Below are 20112 nucleotides of genomic sequence, written 5' to 3'. Positions count from 1 at the left end.
TTTTTTGTCTTCTGTCATTTTCCATTAACCCATTATTTATCTCTTTCTGTCGAGGAGTTTTCTTTCATTATCTCTACAATTTTATTGTGTTTCTCGTTCTCTTCTTCTCTACTCCTCTCTTTTTTTTTCTTTTTTTTTTAACGAACAGCCCCATGATTTTGGTGATCTTCAGCAATCGTCACGACGAGTGCATCAAAATCGACAAGGAAGGTCGTTTGTCGAATAAGGAAGTTCAAAGAAGGAGAAAGTTCGGCCTAACCATGAGAATGAGGATAGAGAAGGAGATAAAGAGGGAGCGAAAAAGTTGAGCGACAGAGAAAAAGTTGAGCGACCGAGAGAAAGTTGAAATAAAATGTTATCTAAATAATAATAATAATAAATAAATCAGATTAAATCCATCGGAACTAAGTAAATAAATTTCGAAACAGTTGGGCAAATCCAAATTTAAAATGAATTAACAAATAAATAAAGATTCTTTTAATTAAAAATTACAAAGGAGGGAAAACGCCAGTTCCATCCAATTTCCCAAAAACAAGACAGAAATCAGTTTCTATTCCAACAGAGCGAATTTGGGAACTTATCCGTCCGGCGGACACCTCCTTTGGCCTCCGACGATGTCCATAGAAATTTTCGCCAAGATGTGAGCTGCGTTGTTCTTCTCCCTACGGGCGTGGGTAATTGCAACGCCATTCTTCTCTTCCACCATCCAATAAATCTCAGTTAGGTCAGTATCTTCTTTCTTGATCAGCCGAAGTGCTTCTGTTCATGTTAATTGAAAGAAGAACTTTGAAAATCGCCATTAATTCGAGTGATTTTACTGATCTGTTTGCTCTTCTTTCACAGCATCAGTGTTGATTTTCCAGCAATTCGGGGGCGGAGGACTCCAACTTCTGTCTCTTTCCTCATTCGATCGAGTGCGAATCAGGTAATTGCCTCGAGCTCTTGGAAGGTCTGCTGTTTGGGAGTTTGGTTCATCTTGCTTGATGTCTGCTCTGAATTTATCCATTGAATTGCATAGGTCTGGTCAGCTGGAGCTTCCCATCTGAAAATTGCTCTGTTTCTGTGCTCCCATATCTGCCTTGCTATTATCATTCCAAGTGAGCCTTTCTTCGCTTTTTGGATTCTTTTAGGATATATGAAATTGGTTAACTATTTGTTTTTTCTTATATGGGTTTAGTTACTTTTAGCTGCGAGAGTGAGCATTCGAGCGATCGGGAGCCTCTCTGCCTTCCGTTTCAAAATCTTTGTCCATTTTGTCTTCTGGGTGTGTTTCTTGAGCTTCATTTGAGCAACCTTCCTATTATTTTATGGTAACATTTCTCTCTATCTTTTTTCTGGTAGTTAATCACATGGGAATCTTTTATAGTACTTCGTCTTTCTTCCACTGGTTTGATTGTAGATTTTTGCTTGTTTTGTTGCCTGATTCAATGGGGCGAGGATCTAAAGTCAGTAAAGAGAATTTTTCATGAGTTTTTCTTCAATGGAGCTAATTGGTTTCTGACCTCGGCTGGGTAAGTCTCTTTTGGACATACATATTTTTCCCGAATCTGATGTGAATGTACTTTTGGGACCGCCTGGATAATGCTTGAATAACTCCACTTGAATTTTAGATCAAATCATCATATATCACTTTGTAGCTAAAAAACTGGTTGAAGTCCATTATCAACGCCTGCTGCTTTCAAGACTTGTAAATGGTGAGCATGGAAAAATGAATAGACTAGATAACTATAGAAAATCCATGCTAGATCTCGAATTCACATTGTGCTTGTTAGAAGGGACTACAACAGAGAGTTTATTGTCTCTCTAAATTCTGGACAAGTTATTCTGTCTTTGTATCATCCATGTCCTCTCTTTCTCTCCAATTTGGCTAGATAGGTCATCTGATAGCTATATTTAGTCAAATTGGTGATTGCCTGTTTAGAACTTCGGTGGATTAGTCACGGGTCATATATTAGAAGTTAAGTTTAATCATTGCTAAGAGAAAAATTTACACAAGTTCAAATAATTTAAATTAGATCATACGCCAAACACACTCCCTTTATCGTGTCTTTCATATTGGCATTTGAATGTTTTCCACTTTCTGCACGTGCCTACTTGCCGAGATGTGGCATAGTATGTCACAATCGTCATTTTAATGGAAAAACATGATTGTAAGGATTGAATGATACTGCTAAGAACAAGAAATTTTCAGTTTGATTGTGATTGGGTTATATTATTACCAATGCCATTTAGGCATGTGTGGAGTATCAAACTCTTTTTCCTTCATTTGTTTCCTTTTTGGACGAAGAAAGCTATTGGAATGATTTAGTGCCCCACCTGTAGATTTTTTTGGGGCAGTTTAGTCCAATCACTGATTAGGTAGGCTTTAATTATGGGCATCAGGTTTTTGGTTGGTTTCTTCTCTTTTGGCGATTAGTTTGTGTTAAGTGATGGTTTTGGTTTCCTCCTCAGCAGTCTATCCTTTGTTTTGGCGAGCTTTCTTGTAATCAGTGTTCAACATCTGTTCTTGGGCTTCAGTTCTCATATTTTTATGGGTTTTTGTTTTCTATGTGCTGTTTGTTTTTTTTTTGTTTTTGTTTTTTCGCTTCCTTTGGGAGCTTGTATCCTTGAACTTTTTTCTTCCTTTTCATATTATCAATGAAAAGTTTGTTTCTTGTTAAAAAAAAAGAGTGAAGACCTTGAAATTGCTTTACCCTTTTTACTCTCTATCCTTTTTATCATTGCTCTTGGATATATGAGTTCAGAGAAAGTGACCCTTGAGCAAAAGGTCACCGATTAACTTCAAAATGACATATTCTGGAGGGAATGGCAGTTTCGAAAAAACATGAGATGGGATATTAAAAACCTTTTGTATAATTACACAAAATTAGTGGTATGTTTTCCTAGCCAGAAACAACCAATAAAATCACTCACATTCTTTTTTCCCATTTGGATCTTTATTACAAATGAAAGAGTTATTACAAGTCAGCTTACAAATAGGTCATTGCTATGTCCTAAATAATTGTGAATCAGTAGATTTTGTCTATGTGGTCGTGTTGTTGAAAAATGAGAGTGTAGATTTTGATCTTCTAATCACATACAAAGATATTTTGATTTTAGTACTTGGAAAGAGGTCGTGTACATTGAAGAAATGAGATATGGATCAAAAGAAATATGAAATTCCCAAAGAATCATCATCTATCTTTCCATTTTAAGAGTGCATGAATACTTTTTGACGTTCGCTTGATAAAGTACAATGTTGAGATTGTTGAATTGTATAAGTTATAGGTTGAGCTTGCTAACTTGTGTAATAGAGTATGAAAACTTTCACCAAATAAACGAGTTCATGAAAGGCTGTCCATCATCTAGTGAAGTATATGATTGTAGGTTTGTGATTGGGTCTTGTCTTGTAGTTTCAATTTTACATTGCGGTCCTATGGTTGGTTTTTTATTTATTTATTTTTTTTTTTTGACAAGCATTGCGGTCCTATGTTGTAGTTCTAGTTTATGCTTTTGGATCTAATCCTACTTGGTGATTTTGGTTGTAACTTATAGTTCTAGGATTTTTACTCCAGTTCCTGTTGGTAAGAGTGGTTGTATGGTTTTGGATCTAATTCGGGTTTGTCATTGGGGTCGTTACTTTGCATTGTAGTTGTAGGTATATAGTTTTGGATCTAGATAAACTTTGTGATTATAGCTCACTTACGATTATTTTTTTTTATTTTTTATTTTTAAATGTATGAAAAGTTGAGCTTTCATTGAGAAAAATGAAAGAATAAGAAAGAGGTAAATAAAAAAACTAGCCCAACAATAGGAACCAAACTAGAGAATGGGCTCCAATCAAGTAAAATCAAGTCTAAGGAATAATTACAAAACACGTTAAACACCAAGGCCCAAAGGGAAAAATTGAACACCTCCTCCCTCGATCTCTCTACCCCTCTAAAAATCATGTTGTTTCTTTTAAGCCACAAACCCCTGGCAAAGACACCTGCTTGCCACTAAACTTATAGCTCTAGTTTGTGGTTTTAACTCAACTTTCTCAGTGATGCTGTTAGATAACCACGAAATTCAAAAACTTAAACGAATGGGCTATAATAAATCTAATCGTTTATCAATAATCTAACATTCACCCTCACTTGTGAGTTTGAAAATTTATATTAGACTCAACGAGTGATTATCAATATAGTTGGGGAGGAAATGACACTACAGTGCTTCAAACACATGCTTCTTGCTCTGATACCATGTTAAACTATAAAGCACGGACACTCCATTTTAGGAGTGTCCATGTCGGACATGCAAATTTGCATGTCTTTTTTTGGACACGTCCTAGACACGCGGGGACACAACATGACAAAATTTTTTAAGATAAAAAAAATTAAAAAAAAAAAAAGAAAACTAGAAAAACTTTAAAAACTTTCCACTTACTCCCCCCGCCTTCTTCCATCACCAACGAACAACACCCACCGCCGCCAGCTAGGTTTAGGTTTTTTTTTTAATTTTAAATTTAAATAATGGTCGGTACTTATTTTTTTTAATAAGAAACAACACTTTCATTGAGAATAATGGAAAAAGATACAAGATCTACAAAAAGGGCCTACATAAAGGACATACAAAAAGACAGCCCTGAAAGAGGACGCCCCCTAAAGAAAAGGACTCCAACCCAAAAGAATAAAGCCTAATGGATAATTACAAAAGGGTTTAGAAATTGAACCCCAAAACGAAGTATTAAATCTAACGATATCCCAAACATAGTCCACAGACTTTTCCACCCCTAAACAATCTATGATTCACTTCCAGCCAAATACCCCATAAATTTAATGGTTAGTACTTAGTTATAAACTAAAAGTTTTGGGTTGGATAACTGATTTAGTATTGTTAAGCATATTTTGATTTGTTTTGTTCAATTTGTGTGGTTAATTTATTTAGAAGTATTAGTATTACTATATCAATTCACATATGCATATATTATCTAAAAATAATAATAAATAAAATAATATGTCCCCAAAATGTCTGTCCTATATTTTTAGAAATTGGCGTGTCAACGTTGTATCCGTGTCTATGTCCGTGCTTCTTAGATGTTAAATCAAAATCACTATTCAACCCAAAAATTTGTTTAGTGGTGATTCAACAAATGATTATGGTTTTACTTGCAGATTTTGTTTTACATTGTGGTTATATATTATAGTTCTCCATCTAGTTTTACTTGGCGATTCTTGTTGTGACTCTTAGTTCTAATTTATGGTTTTGACTAAATTTTCTTATTGGTGTTTACGATTCTTCAGTTCTGGATTTATTTCTAGTTTGTGTTGTATTTTCAATTTTGCATTGCGGTTTGTGTTGTAGTTCAAGTTTATGATTCTGGATCTATTTTTCGTCGATAAATAAAAAATGAAAGAATATAAAAGGGCCAATCAAGAAGCTAGAAAGCACGGACCAACAAAAGATAGGCCTACAAAAATGACAACCCTAAAACGGAGTCAAACAAGAACTAATCTAACGAAACAAGAACTTCTATTTTGACTTAAATTTATGGAAAGGTTAGTGCACACATGTTTACTTCTTAAGTATTCTCTCATTGAGTCAGTCTCATGTTTAGTTCTTCATGTTTTGGAGATTTGTGTAGCATAGCATATGGTTAGTTGTTTATGACTTTTGGAGTTAAATCTCATGTTTTTCAAAATTTTTTAGTTTAATTTATTTTCCGTGGAGATTATAGTTGTTGGCTGAAGTTCTTGCTTATGAATCTAGATTTATACTTTTTTTGTGTGATTTTAATCCTGGATTTGGTTCTGATTCTAGAGTAGTATGATTGCGATTTGTGTAAACCAAATTTATTCTAAGTTTAAGGTTTTCACGAGAATTAAAAAATTTGTTAAATATTTATCAAACTCTGCTTGAATTCTGATCTAACTTAGTACATGTTGTAATTTTATATGTAATGTTAAAAATTACATTTTTATTCTCGTCAAAAAAAAAGAAGGAAAAAAAAAAGAAAAAAAGGAATTCCATAGTAGTAGAATACCAAAAATAAAAATAAGGCTCTTCACCTGCTTGTAGTTTTTTTTTCCATGGGACCCACTACTCTGTAGAAAATAGGAGTACATACATACATATGTACATACATACATACATATGTACATACATACATATGTACATACATACATACATATATGTATGTACATACATATGTACATATATATAGAGATATATATATCATTAATCAAAAGCTTTAGTTCATGGGTTACCGTCGAATATTAATCGGAGAGGGAATGACTTTATAGGGTTTGAACACATGACCTCCAGCTTTGATACCATGCTAAATAACCAATCAACCCAAAAGCTTGATCACATGTATTACGATAAATTTTTATCTTTTTATCCCCTTCTTGCATGTTCTTTGATCCATTTTTGCTAGCTATTTTCCATGTCACGTTGTTGGAAAGGCTCAAGAACTTTGTAAGCTGCTTGAATGTTGAGGGTGGAGAATCTGCCATGGGGGAGTAAAATTAGGGGTGTAATGACCCAACCTTACTTGGGTCGATCCAGTTTTCTTCTCCACTTAACCGAACTGATTCGGTTTTCACCCTTATACATGGAAACCAACCCAACCTGAACCAATTACACCCCTCATTGAAAGGTTCTTTTGCATTCACCGTCTAAAACAAAAGGGTCCTTCGTACACTCAAAACCTGTACTTGTCTTCTTTCACTGGGAAAACTGTCATTGTTCGGCGAGGAAATTAACATTTCTTCGTTATTTCGATTTTTAGGCTATCTCCAATTCCTTTTTTTTTTCCACGTCTTCCTCTCTTTTCTTAATACGTTTGTATTTTCCAGTGGTTTAATGTTTCAAGGCAACTCTGGGCTTTAGATCATAAACTTTAATCAAATTTGATTTCCATCTTATATCATGAAATTGGAATTCCCAAGGAGTTTCTTTATTGTTACTCATTTTCTTTGGTGTGTCCTCTAAATGTTTGTAGAAATTACCGAACGAAGCAACAGAAGCTAAAATGCATAGACCCAGTTTTAGATGGGTTTAATATCGTCACTAATGTTCCCACGCGCTATGCCTATTTATTCGTTGCACCAATTCAATAGGAATTTTATGTTTAGAGACGTATTTCTTAACGAGAATTCATAATTGTAGCCGAAACTATTTGATGCTTCATTCTTTTGGTAATGGCTTTGGTGTGTTTGAAAATAACAGAGTATTGTTTGCTGGTTTATGACAGTTAAAGAAGCTCAAGAAATGATCTCTCTCAAGGACTTGGTGCCAGCAGCCCAGAACAATGTGAATGCACAGTTCATAGTTTTGGACAAAGGGAAGACAACAGCAGAAGGCCAAAACAAGGCATGCCTATCACTGGTGGCTGACGAAACGGCTGCTGTTCACTTCCAGCTATGGGGGGATGAGTGCGACGCGGTTGAGCCAAGCGATATTATCCGCTTGACGAATGGGATATTCTCCTACAGCCGAAACAACCTGGTGCTGCGGGCAGGGAAGAGAGGGAAGATAGAGAAGGTGGGAGAGTTCAACATGGTGTTTGTAGAGACACCGAATATGAGCGAGATCCGCTGGGTTCCCGACACGATCGACTCGAAGAAGTATGTGAAGGAATCTGTTCTATCTCCCTATTCCCGTATCTTTCCACCAAACAATTGATATGCCTATTGCTAGGAACCATTACTTCGGCATCGAGTTCATTGATTTTGAGATTCTTGCCGATTGGATGCAATGCCAAAGGCAAAACACATTGTGAAATGTGAACTTAGGCTTATGAAATCCAATTTTTTTTTTGTTACTTTCATATGAATTTTACAAATCATAATCTTATGAATCAAGTTATAGGTTACATTTCTTTCTTTGATTTTTTTCTTCTTGGCACATAGATTACACAAATTCAAGCTTCCTAAAGCCAGGTTTATTGTAATGGTGAGCTGAGCATTTCATAAGGGGTCGTTTAGTAATGTTTTCGGTTTTTGCTTCTCCTTTTCAATTTGTTAAGAGATTCAAGTATTTGACAACTATTTATAATTCTTGTATCTAAAAAACATTCTCAAAATTGTTGAGAAATTTTAGAAACGTTCCCACTTTCAATTGTTCTAAAACATAAATAAAAATATTGTTTAATCGTTCTTGAATCTATGGGTGTCGGGGATCATACGTTTTTTTTTCATTTTTTCGTAAAAGTGAGGAAACAGAACAAAAGATGAAAAATGTTATCTGGCCTTGAGAGAGAGAATTATTACAGTGTTGTTATCTGTATTTAAAATCATTATTTGTCAATTTGAGCATAATTCAATGACTAAGATACACCATTTTACTATATACCAAAACAAGTAACACAAAATTCTATATTAACCCCCCAATTATTTAAACGTCAAACACTCTCGACCAATCTCAAATTCAATCTCCCATTCTTCAAGGAAAAAGAATGGTAATAAATAAAAACAAACAAATAAACAACTTGTGCTTTGACAGAACGAGGACATATCAACTATCCTATGTCATGAATACTACAAATGATTTGCCCGTAAAATAAGGGAAAATGGAAGGAACAAAAAAAAATTAACAAAAAAAAATTTGAAATTTTGTTGGGATTGACGTATTTTTTAGACCTAACTCAATTATTTGAGATGTAAACTTATTCAACATAAACAACTCTTATTAAATAATGAATCCAGCCCAACTCAACCACGAAGTATTTGAGTTTGGTTGGTTCAGATTATTCAAGTAACTCATTCAAAATAATCAAATGTTTATTTATACAGTGAAAAATCACACCTAGAAAACTAAAAAAGTTATTTTTAAAAGATGTTGAGATTAAAATAAATACACCCATACATAATTTTATGCCGGGTAAGTAAAAGAAATTATTTTAAAATAATAATAAGTTTGAATTTGTTCGATTCAACCCACATTTATTTTAGGAACCTTCAAAATAACTTTAACTTATAAGTTTTCATTTATTTGAACTCAACCGAACCAAAATCCTATAGATTTGATTTGATTGATCAATTTTTTTGGATCATCGGATTTTTTTGAACACCACTAATTGGCGGTCTTTGTTTGGTGGAAAAGAATTATGTCGGCAGTCTCCCTCTAGAAAAAAACAAAGCAATCCTTTCTTTAAAATGTCAAAACCCTAATTTTTCCCATTCATTTTCCCTCTTTGCCAATCATGCATGCCCTTCAAAAGGGGTTCAAGTTCATGAACCTCTCTCTCAAAGTCAAACTACTTTGAATAAATGTTCATTTGCTTTTAGATTGAGAGAGGGCCACCTTAACCCTCTTGTCATTTTGGTGTTTGGTTTTCTAGCTTTGATTGATTCCTTAATTTTGAAGGTTTTGATCGACGAGTTTGAGCGGTTGTTAGCTCGACGATATCAAGAAATCTGAGATTGTGTAGCACTGTGTTTGGATCGTATTGGGTTTATGTAATTTATATTTGGTTTGTGAGTTTGTGATTTAAAAATGTTATATATTGTATAAAGTAGGTGTTTTTGTAGCTCGGGAGTTAGACATACTCGTGACTTAGAATAAGTAATAAATCTACATAGTATTAAACATAATCTTGATCGCTTAGCTCACGTGATTAGACGACATTTGTATCTTCCTCTTATGTTTGGTTCTCGACCCACTTATTTGCAATGTATTTAAAAAAAGAAAGAAAAAAAAAACAGAAACAAACACCTCCAAATGTTTCAATTAGGTTAAATTATAAGAGTGATGATGAACTTTGACAGTTATATCTATTTAATCCTTGTACTTCAAAAAGTTCCTAATAAATCTACGAACTTTAGGTCTATTTAGTCTTTGTATTTTTTAAAAACATATTTCAATACGGGGAAAAGTTTAGAAATCTATTAAGAACTTATAAAAACTACTACCCATAAAAATTCAGAGACCAAACTTTTGATTTAATCGTAATTCGGGTTTCGTATCTTTATTAGAGTATTGATCTTCCATTTTATTTAAAATTACTAAAGTTGAGGCTGCAAGCATGCAAATTTTTGGTGTAACAAAGAGAGAGAAAGGAACAAATTAAAGAAACACACAAAAAAAAAACTTTTAATCACGATGATCATATACATGTAGGAAGACAAAGACCAATTTGGTGAAATATTCTCTAAGTTTTACATCCTTTCCATAAACATATATTACCTAAAACTCAAACTCTCAATTGAGAGCAAGAGAGTAGGAAAAATTTTTAAAAATGATTTTGGATTGTTTTATTTAATTCAAGAACTATTTGTAAAAGTATTTTTGTTTTTGTTTTTATTTTTAAAATGAATAGGGGTAGAGAGGGAGATAAAGAATGTCTTGGATCGGTATGACAACCTAGAGGGGATGAATAGGGTTTAATTAAACTTTATAAACTTTTTAACACGGTCGACCCAATTTAAACAAATAAGTAAACTTTTTATGAACAAATGATTTTAACACAAAATTAAACAACAAATTAAAAATACAAACACCCTAATTAATTTCACCACCCAAATAATTCAATTATAAATATTGACCATAAGCATGAATAACAAATTCTAACAATTAATTTCATGCAATTTATAATAAAGAAAATTAATTGCAAAAATTAAAGAGAAGAGAGTTAGAGAAAATGACACCGGAAATTTATAGTGGTTCGGCAAATCGCCTACTCGACCCTCCAAGCACCTCTTGAGTATTCGATTAAGAAACTTTGACTCTTTTCAAGGTAGGAGTCAAACCGGTATAAAACCTTCTTTTTTTCGGGAGCAAGAAAAAACCTGATCCTTTCCACAGTTCAGTATCAAACCGTTACAACTCTCTTTTTCGGGCTCAAATAAGAGAGAGAAAGTTGGTTCAATTTTTCAAGACAGAGAGAATTTGTAACGATATAGAGAGGAAAAAGGAGAGAGAAATGAAGGAGAAAGTAATAAATTGAAGAAAAAATAAATAGGGTAAATACATATTTTCACACAAAATTGATGTCAGCAAATGTTTACAAAACATAAAAATGAAGAGAGAGACCACATTCCGTAATGGGCCTTTGAAAAAGACTATTTAGCCCAATACCCCAAAAATAATCCACTAATCCATAAATAATGAAGCAATAAAGATTAATGCAAAAAAATATATTTCTAATTTACTCAAGAAATAATTCAACTAATCCCGTAAATAATCAATCAATAGACATAAGTGCCAAACATATTCTCAATTTACTCAAAGGCATTTGATTCATAAATAAACAATAAGAAACTAATCTCAACTTCTCTAACCCATCAAAGATATATAATTCCATAAATTATATAAAAAGCATAATAATCTCAATAAGAACAAGGATAAAGATACCGAATACGTCATTTTCCTTGGTTGTATTTCCAAGCAAGCCATAATGTTGCTCATCTAGAATTTAATTTCAATTTGAAGTCCAAAGCAACCATTTGCTTATTGAAAACATACCTACAAAAAGAAAGTTCAACCAAAAGATTTTGGTACCCATTTATTGGGTCCTTCATTGTAGTGAGCATAGACTTTGGAACCTATTTCGAAATAGTTCCAATATTTTTAGTATTCATTTTTGGCAAACAAATATCGAATTTATAATCAATTTTGCAACAATCATTAGACAAGAATTTATTCTTAACAATTTGATTTTGCACACTACATTTCATGGAGAAATTCTTTCTTGGAGCATTTTTCAATTTAAAACAATTAGGCCTAACATGACCTTTAACTCCACAAAAATGACAAGTAAGTACAAATTTGGCATTATGCATATAATTTGATTTACCATGAACATGCTTAGACACAAGTTTAGCACTATGCATATAATTAGTTCTAGCATAAGCATGTTTAGGCATAAAATTCAATTTTGAATCCATATTTCTACCATTTCCATGTTTAGGCATAAATTTAGCATTTGCATTGACATTTAAAGCATTGGATTTAGACAAATGCCAAGAATAAGCTTTATGTTCATACTTGTCACATGAGGAACAATTAACATTATGCAAAAATTTATTTCTTTCAACAAATTTATGCACCATACTTTTCTTTGGAAAATTTTCTTTTGGAGCATTGTGAAACTTTACTTTTTGAGAAAAATTTCTTCTAGAAGAAGTAGTTTGTGCATATTTCAATTTAAAGCATTTAGGTCTAATATGACCTTCAATATCACAATGATGACATATAGACACAAAACTAGATTTAGCATTTTTAGAAACAAAATTAGACATATTAAGCTTAGGCACAATAGGCGATGCTTTAACAAATATAGTTTTAGAATTTGAAGGAGTAGAGCATTCATCTATGTAACTTAAATCTCTTTTATCACCAAAAGGTTTGCCCACTTCAATTATCTTATCTGACCTCTGAGCACCTATTGTCAACTTCTCAATAGACTCTTTTGCAATTTCAAGCTCTTTACTAGCAAGTAATTCTTTTTCCTCAAGCACTTGCAAAAGATCAAATTTCTCACAAACGTCAAGCTCAAGAAATTTAATTTTGTCAATAAATAAATTTTCTCTTTCTCCAAAGATGTATTGCTAGTTTCCAACATAACAATTTCGCTTTTCAAGCTAGCAATGTTATTCTTTAATTCCAAAGAAAAAGATTCCATTTTCTTATTCTTATTTCTCAAATCATTTAAATCAGTTATTAATTCGCATATGCTAGAGATTTGAGATCCTTTTTTTCTTTTTCAAGAAATTTAATCTTATCATTCAAGGCATGTTTTCCATCACAAGAATTATCAATATGCAAGTCATTATTAGTAGCTCTATTTTTCAAACAATAATTTTCATCTATCAAAGATTTATTTTCAATAGACAATGTTTTGTACTTCTTTAATAGTCTAACATATTTAGAGCTAACTTTTTCAAGGTCATTTTGCATATTCTCAAATGCATCAAATAATTCATCATATGTAGGAGGTTTGTGATTTACCTCGTTCTTATCGCTTTCGACATCGCTCTCGTTGTTCGAATGAGCCATTAAACACATGGATGATCTATCACATTTTTCTTTTTCCACTTCATGGAATTTTTCTTGATTTTGAGAATAATTATAATTCTCTTTCACATCAAATAAATCGTTAGTAATACAAGGAGAATTTTCAACATTATACATATTATCAAGAAAATTCCAAATATCATATGCATATATAAAATGTGAAACTTTATCATATATTTTTCTATCTAAAGCACAACATATGATATTTATAGCTTGAGCATTAAAAGAAACCATTTCATCATTCAATTTTGATTTTGAAATATCATTTTCACAATCATACAAAATGTCAAAATCAATAGATAACAAAAAGGTTTTCATTCTATGTCTTCAAACATCATACATTCTACCATCAAAGAAAGGAGGTCTATCAATGTAATGACTTTCCAAAAAATCTAAAGTTGTCATAGCTCTAGCAATTAAGCTTTTCAAATAATTTTTCAAAAATTAACAAGATACTTAATATCAAGGTAAATTTTGAAAAATAATTTATGTAGAAGAGCGAAACCTCGCTCTGATACCACTTGTTGGATTGGTATGACAACCCTAGAGCGGGTGAATAGGGTTTAATTAAACTTTATAAACTTTTTAACACGGTGAGCCCAATTTAAACATGTAAACTTTTTCATGAACAAATGATTTTAATACAAAATTAAACAATAAATTAAAAATACAAACACCCTAATTAATTTCACCACATAAATAATTCAATTATAAATATTGACCATAAGCATGAATAACAAATTCTAACAATTAATTTCATGCAATTTATAATAAAAAAAATTAATTGCAAAAATTAAATAGAAGAGAGTTAGAGAAAATGACACCAGAAATTTATAGTGGTTCGGCAAATCGCCTACTCCACTCCCCAAGCGCCTCTTAAGTATTTGATTAAGAAACTTTGACTCATTCCATGGTAGGAGTCAAACCGGTATAAAGCCTTCTTTTTTTCGGGAGCAAGAAGAAACATGATCCTTTCCACGGTTCAAGATCAAACCGTTACAACCCTCTTTCGAGCTCAAGAGCGCCAACCCTTACAATAGAATATGAAATTTGAAGGACAAGATTACAACTCTCTCAAAAGAGTGGATGTACAAATTTACGCTCACAGATTTGTAAGAAAAAATCTTATAAATAAAAACTCTCAATTTGGATAAGAGAAATAAAATTGGAAGCTCAAGAATCTCTCTCAAAATAAATCTCTCACAACAAATTTAAAGAAATATTGAAGTTTTTGGAGAGATAAACAATGGATGAAATTAGAGAGAAAATTGGGAGAGAATGGGTTTAAATAGAAGAGGAAAAAGTGAAGAGAATTTTGAAATCGGATTTAAATTTGGACCATCAGATTTCAAATGATTAAAGACGAAAGGTTGAGATTTAATTGAAATATAAAATAATAATAACAATAAATATATAAATATTTTTTTCCATTCTTTCTAAGGGCTTTCCAACAACCTCTTTTTTTTTTTTTTTTATTTATTTCTTTCTTTCTTTCAATCAAGTTACCTCAACTGTAACTTTTCAAAAAAAAAAAAATTTCAAATCCTTTTTCTTTTCTTTTTCCTTCCTTTTTTTAACAATACATTATGCCACATGTTAATATATTTTTTTTAATAAAGCAGGTCGCCACGTGTCGATCTACTTGTGGATCCAACTGTCACGTCATCCATTTGGATATTTTTCCTTTCAATTTGTTTTTGTCATAATTTCTTCGTTTGAACTCCGATTTGGGCGATTCAAATGTCGTTGGAATCGTTGTATCGAGCTTTGCACTATAGACACTTTAAAACACTAAAATTGTCAAATAACAAAATATGTATTACAATCAATCATGAAGCTTATAGTAAATTTATGTTTTATAACAATAATTCTTACACACCAAAAACAATTAATACTAAGTGTGTTTGTTATCATCAAAACATTAATTAATTAAATTAATTAACCGTGATTAAGAGCCAAAAAGCCAACAAAATGTATTCTTCGACTCTCTTTTTTAGTACAACATGTGGCAGTGAGTATTTGACTCATAAGTGCCCTAACGTATGCTCAGGTTGGACATGTATTCCTCACTTATGTTCAGGTTGGACATGTATTCCTCGACTCTAACTCTTCTTTGTTCCTTGATCTCAAAATTTTATTAGTTTATGTTAACTAATATCTTTTTTTTTGTATTACATAATAATTAATAATACACGTTCTAATAGAGAGAGGGGGAATAATTGACATGAGAGTTTTTTTACTACAACAATTAGAAGTGGAGGATTCGAAACCCACGATTTTTTGGTTAGAAACATGTACCAACTGTCGTTGAAAGTTCACGTTGACAATACCAGAAGTTTATTGATAGGTAATGCTATTAATGGGCTTCACTCAAATAAGGAATAGTACAATCCACTATTTCTTCTAAATGAGCCATTTTTTTTATTGGATTGCTCCCACTCTCGAGCTTGCAAAATAAATGGAGGATGAGTTTTTGGAGTTAGCTCATCCTCTTGGAATCATGAACTTTATCCCGACCACTATAGCATGTGTGTCATCCATGGCATAATTAGGGGCATGATAACTTTATGTTATCCTCGCCTTCCTCTGACTTATCACCGGCAGTTTGTTCAAGATTCCAACACGGTTGACAACTAAACGCGAGGATTGTGTTCATGCGTAGTTCTCCATCCAAGAGTCACTTTATCATATTCTAAATCAAATGGTTTCAATAAATCTCCTACCACAGTTAGTCTTTTAAAAAAAAATAAAAATAAAAAGAAAAGAAAACAGATACCAATTTGTGGTATATGCACAAAAACAAGTTCCATAATGGTTTGAAAAAGAAAAAACAATAGAAGTTGTCATCTAGTTGACGACCATCAACAAGAATGATGTGACCATTTTAAAGTATTTTGATCATATATTTAAAAAAAATTGGTTAAATTATCAAATTTATCCCTATGATTCGGTCAAATCTCATCGAAAATTCCTAAATCGCTCCTTAGCCACTTGAAAATTCATCCATTTTTCCTTTTTTATACCTAGCCCTGGGCTATAATATGTGAGCCAAATAGAAAACATTAACTCATTGCGATCTAAACAGAAAGTATTTTAATATGGTAACAACTTGTAGTGGCAAAAATAATTTCTAAGGTTTTACAAAACCATATCAACCAAATTAATACCCAATCAAAATTTTGTAGACTAAATCAAAGCTTTTAAAATCATAGAAACCAAATTAAAATTAGGTCGAAACTTTTAAAACTCTATACATCAATTTGAAACTAAACTCAAATCATACCAACTAAAGTTCAAGGAAATTAAATAGTATTGGGGTTTGGCTAGATATTAAAAGAGTGAATTGTCCTACATCGGAAAGGTACGAGGAAAGAAGTGTTCTCCAACTGTTGTAAAATGAGTCCATGACAGTTGAGTTTTATTCATCCCAACTTAAGTACTTTAAGTCTGATATACTAGTTCGAGTTAATAAAACGATATTTGTTTTAAGAGAGTGTTTTATATAACTGAGATTGGGGAGATAAATTTATACGATTGTAATAATTTTTCATATATTGAATTTTCCTCCTTAATGGAACGTAGTTTTTTTCTCCAATTTGGAAATTTTCACTTTAATTCTCGTGTTTCTTACGTGGTTGCTTTTTTTTTTTAGTTTTCAATTATTTTCTCCTTATTCCTAAGGAGTAGGAAGTTTTTTTTTTTTCCATCAAATATAGGAAGCCACAAGCACTCAACAAAGCCAACATTAAAAATTAATAATGGTAAGAGAGAGAGAGAGAGAGAGAGAGAGAGAGAGAATTAGTGTGTTTTTTAAGACAAAAATAACAGCTAATTGAAGAATGTTGGTAAAGGACAAAGGGAAGAATAAAATGACAAAAGTAGAGCTTTTGGTTTTTGTGTAGAATTTTTTTTTTCTTTTTGAAAACATATAATTAAAAAGTTGAAATCATTTCCTTTGTGATCGACAGGTTTGCAAAACATAAGCATATATTCTCTCTCTTTATCTATCTAATTAGAGAGAGAGAGAAAAATAAAATTAAAAAAAGAAAAAAAGAAAAAAAGAAAAAAAGAAAAGAGAGAGACAAGAAAGTCAATCTTTTGTTGTATGTTTAGGACAAGATTCCATGTCTTTGTCCAAAAGCTTAGCTGTTCCCATCTTTCTCAAAAACAACACTTCAATAAGCCAATCCCCATTTTGGGTTCTTAGGATTTGGCCTTCCTCTTTCTTTTCTATTTTGGAGTTTGTCACTTTTCATCTTTCTCTTTTTTTCTTCCTAAATTTTATTAGGATTAAATATTATTTTGGTACTGTATTTTCCGTTTTTGGTTTATTTTAATTCAGGTACTTTTATAATGTTATTCTAGTTCTCGTAGTTTTAATTTTTGGTTTGTTTTAATTCATCTATTTTCAAAATGTTCATTTTAGTCATTGTACTTTCAACTTTTAGTTCATTTTAGTTTGTGTGCATTCAAAATGTTTATTTTAGTCATTGTATTTTCAACTTTTGAGGTTCATTTTAGTCTGTGTACTTTCAAAATGTTCATTTTAGTCATTGTACTTCCAGCTTTTACTTCATTTTAATTTATGTAATTTCGAAATGTTTATTTTGGTTTATGTACTTTCGAAAGGTTCATTTTAGTAATTGTATTTTCGACTTTTGTTTATTTTAATCTCTATACTTTTAAAACGTCTGATTTGGTTCCTATACTTGTAAAAAAAACGACTATTTTAATCTATATTGGTAAAATTTTGACACAAATTTTATACACAATGAATACACTTTAATACATGTTTATGACTACATCTCAAGAGATTTATCGAGTCGTCATGCTAAAATTATTATCAAAATAAATGAGATAAAAATGAAAATGAAGGGACCAAAATGAACAAAAATTGAAAGTATATAGACCAAATTCACGTTTTAAAAGTATAATAACCAAAATAAACTAAAGTTGTATTTAAACCAAAATTATACAAAAACACTTTTTATCTATTTAGTTTATTTCAGTTTTGGCTTTCATAAATTCAATTCTATATCTCATACACAAAATAGAGACTTATGATACACTTTTTCAAATTTAAAAATCTATTAAATACAAAATAGATTTTAAAGTTCAAATATCAATTAACTTTGAAAGTTCATGGGTCAAATATATAATTTAACTAAAATTTTAAACCAACGATAAATTATACAAAATGGTAATTCTCCATCGAGTTGGTCTCAATTTTGCCTGTTTTTAAACGTTGGAGGTATATGCCAATTACCGCTGAATTATACTCGATTTGACTAAGAAAGAGGATTTTTTAACAACAAATGAAAATATTAGGATTAAAATTAAAATGGATAAAATGTTAAAGCACATATGTTAGAGATATTTTATATAATTTAGTCTTTTTTAATCAACACCACTTTGCATTAAAAAAAGTATTATCAAAACAAACAATTGGACTTCTTATTCTTTGAATTTATGTTAACGTGGTAAGATTGTAGCTTTAGCTTTTATAAATAATAAAAAATATATTGAAACAATTAAAAGGAAAAGACCATGACTATAATATATTAATTTTTGAAAAATAACTTGAAGGCTAAAATATAGTTAATACTCCTACATAATCTCAATTCTTCGATTTCTCTCCTTAAAAATTAAGAATTTTCGTTCTTCTAAATTCATTCAATCTTAGTTAAAATCCAACGATGTCAACCATAATGTGAGAAACAGCAAAAGAAATGGAACTCCCTTCCTCCTCACTAAGACGAAACAACAAAAAGATTTAAAAAAAAACTTTATTAAGAGGAGACATCTGACAATGAAAAAGAAGCAAACAACGATAAACACTCCCCCTTTCCCCTTCTCCCCAACGTAACTTTACTTTCACTTAGTTAACATATCAACAAAAAGACATTAACTTTACAAGCATTCCTTCAACCAAACGAGAGACAGCAAAAGATAGAGAACTTCCTTCCTCCTTCCCACTAAGACAGAACGACAAAAGATAAAAACTTTATTAAGAGAAGACATCTGATAAGAAAAAAGAAGCAAATAACGATAATCCTCTCCCACTCCGAATAAACAACAAAATTAGCACTTAAAAGAGAGAGAAGAGAGAGAGGGAGAGAAAGAACACTATAGTTGTCCCTAATGAGAATACATCCAAACCACCCAACAAACTTGAGGGGGGGGGGGATGGCCAATGAAAAGGGAGGTTGTGGAGTTTGATGTTATCCCAAATGCCAAACACCCCCCTTCTAAGAATAGGCAATGAGGAGATGACAAGAAATAATCAAATCAATGTTCCAAGGATAGTGAAATCCATGATTTGGACATGGCGTCCAATCATTTTTGGCTGCAAAATTTTATGCTATTTTTGGAGGAGACGTGGGCAACCCATGTCCCTTTAGAGTAGAGAGATGACTTTTGCCAAAACACTATGCCCACTTTTCTTCTTTTTTCTTCCATCAAACCAATCTTCTCATTCAAATCCCAATTGGGTTGTCAAGAGGACGAATAGGGGGTTAAAAAAGTGGGTTTTTAACTACTTTCCCTTTCTCCTATTGTGATTAAAAAAAAAAAAAAAAAAACTATGTTGTTCTCTTGAAGGGAGCATGTTGTAACGAGTTATCATCTTAATTTTGGACTTTTGTAGCTGTTTGAGTTGGTTTCTTTTAGCTCCATTTTGAGTAATCTTGTCGGACTCCACAATATTTTGGTTTGAAAAGCTCAACATTTAGTATCTTGGGTAGAGAGTCGTAGCAAAGTTTGACAACGAGAGAAATTTTAGAGTTGATTTGTATGGAGCTGAGAGCCTATCGCAATAGGAACTTACCCTCTCTTTTTGTTTACTATCATGGGTATTTTGGCTGGTTTCTACATTCATCTCGTCTAATCACAATAGACCGTGAAATACTTAACTTTACAACATTTGGGTATCGGAAAAACTTGCACATAACTCGAGTAAATAGCCATGGAAAAGGGGGAAACCAATAGTAGTTCAACTAAAACAAGAATTGGGAGACAGAGAGAAAACTCCAATCCAACTAAAGTCTCAGACCCTTTTTCTACCACACAAAAAAGAGCAAAAAAAAAAGAGAAGAGAGAGAGAGAGAGGGGGGAAGAAGTACACAACTAAAAGAAGAG

The 20112-nt window shown here is 31.9% G+C and overlaps 1 protein-coding gene and 1 long non-coding RNA gene across 6 annotated transcripts; one reads left to right on the top strand and one right to left on the bottom strand.

Annotated features, from left to right (window-relative positions):
• The first annotated feature begins 503 nt into the window (after window positions 1-503).
• LOC111018468 (Nucleic acid-binding, OB-fold-like protein) lies at window positions 504-7840 on the top strand. Of its 5 annotated transcripts, none has more exons than XM_022294569.2 (6): window positions 507-724; window positions 850-925; window positions 1019-1097; window positions 1178-1310; window positions 1400-1511; window positions 7214-7840. In XM_022294569.2, exon 6 carries the CDS (start codon window positions 7231-7233, stop codon window positions 7642-7644), a length of 414 nt encoding a protein of 137 aa, XP_022150261.1. In that variant the 5' UTR covers window positions 507-724; window positions 850-925; window positions 1019-1097; window positions 1178-1310; window positions 1400-1511; window positions 7214-7230; the 3' UTR covers window positions 7645-7840. The 5 variants fall into 5 exon arrangements, with proteins under 5 accessions (XP_087973398.1, XP_087973397.1, XP_022150261.1 ...); XM_022294568.2 differs by having other exon boundaries at window positions 844-925; window positions 1188-1310; XM_022294566.2 differs by having other exon boundaries at window positions 844-925.
• Window positions 7213-14214, bottom strand: LOC148208884 (uncharacterized). The gene is made up of 2 exons (XR_015787144.1): window positions 12910-14214; window positions 7213-11424 (listed from the first exon to the last, which is right to left on the bottom strand). It is a non-coding gene; the product is annotated as an uncharacterized LOC148208884 (long non-coding RNA).
• Window positions 14215-20112: the final 5898 nt, after the last annotated feature.

This window comes from Momordica charantia (assembly GCF_013281855.1).
Source record: "Momordica charantia cultivar OHB3-1 chromosome 9 unlocalized genomic scaffold, Mcharantia_2.0 BLBB01000009.1, whole genome shotgun sequence".
Classification (NCBI taxonomy): Eukaryota; Viridiplantae; Streptophyta; class Magnoliopsida; order Cucurbitales; family Cucurbitaceae; genus Momordica; species Momordica charantia.
Note: the sequence above shows the minus strand (reverse complement) of the source record. Positions and strands in the feature narration are given on the sequence as shown.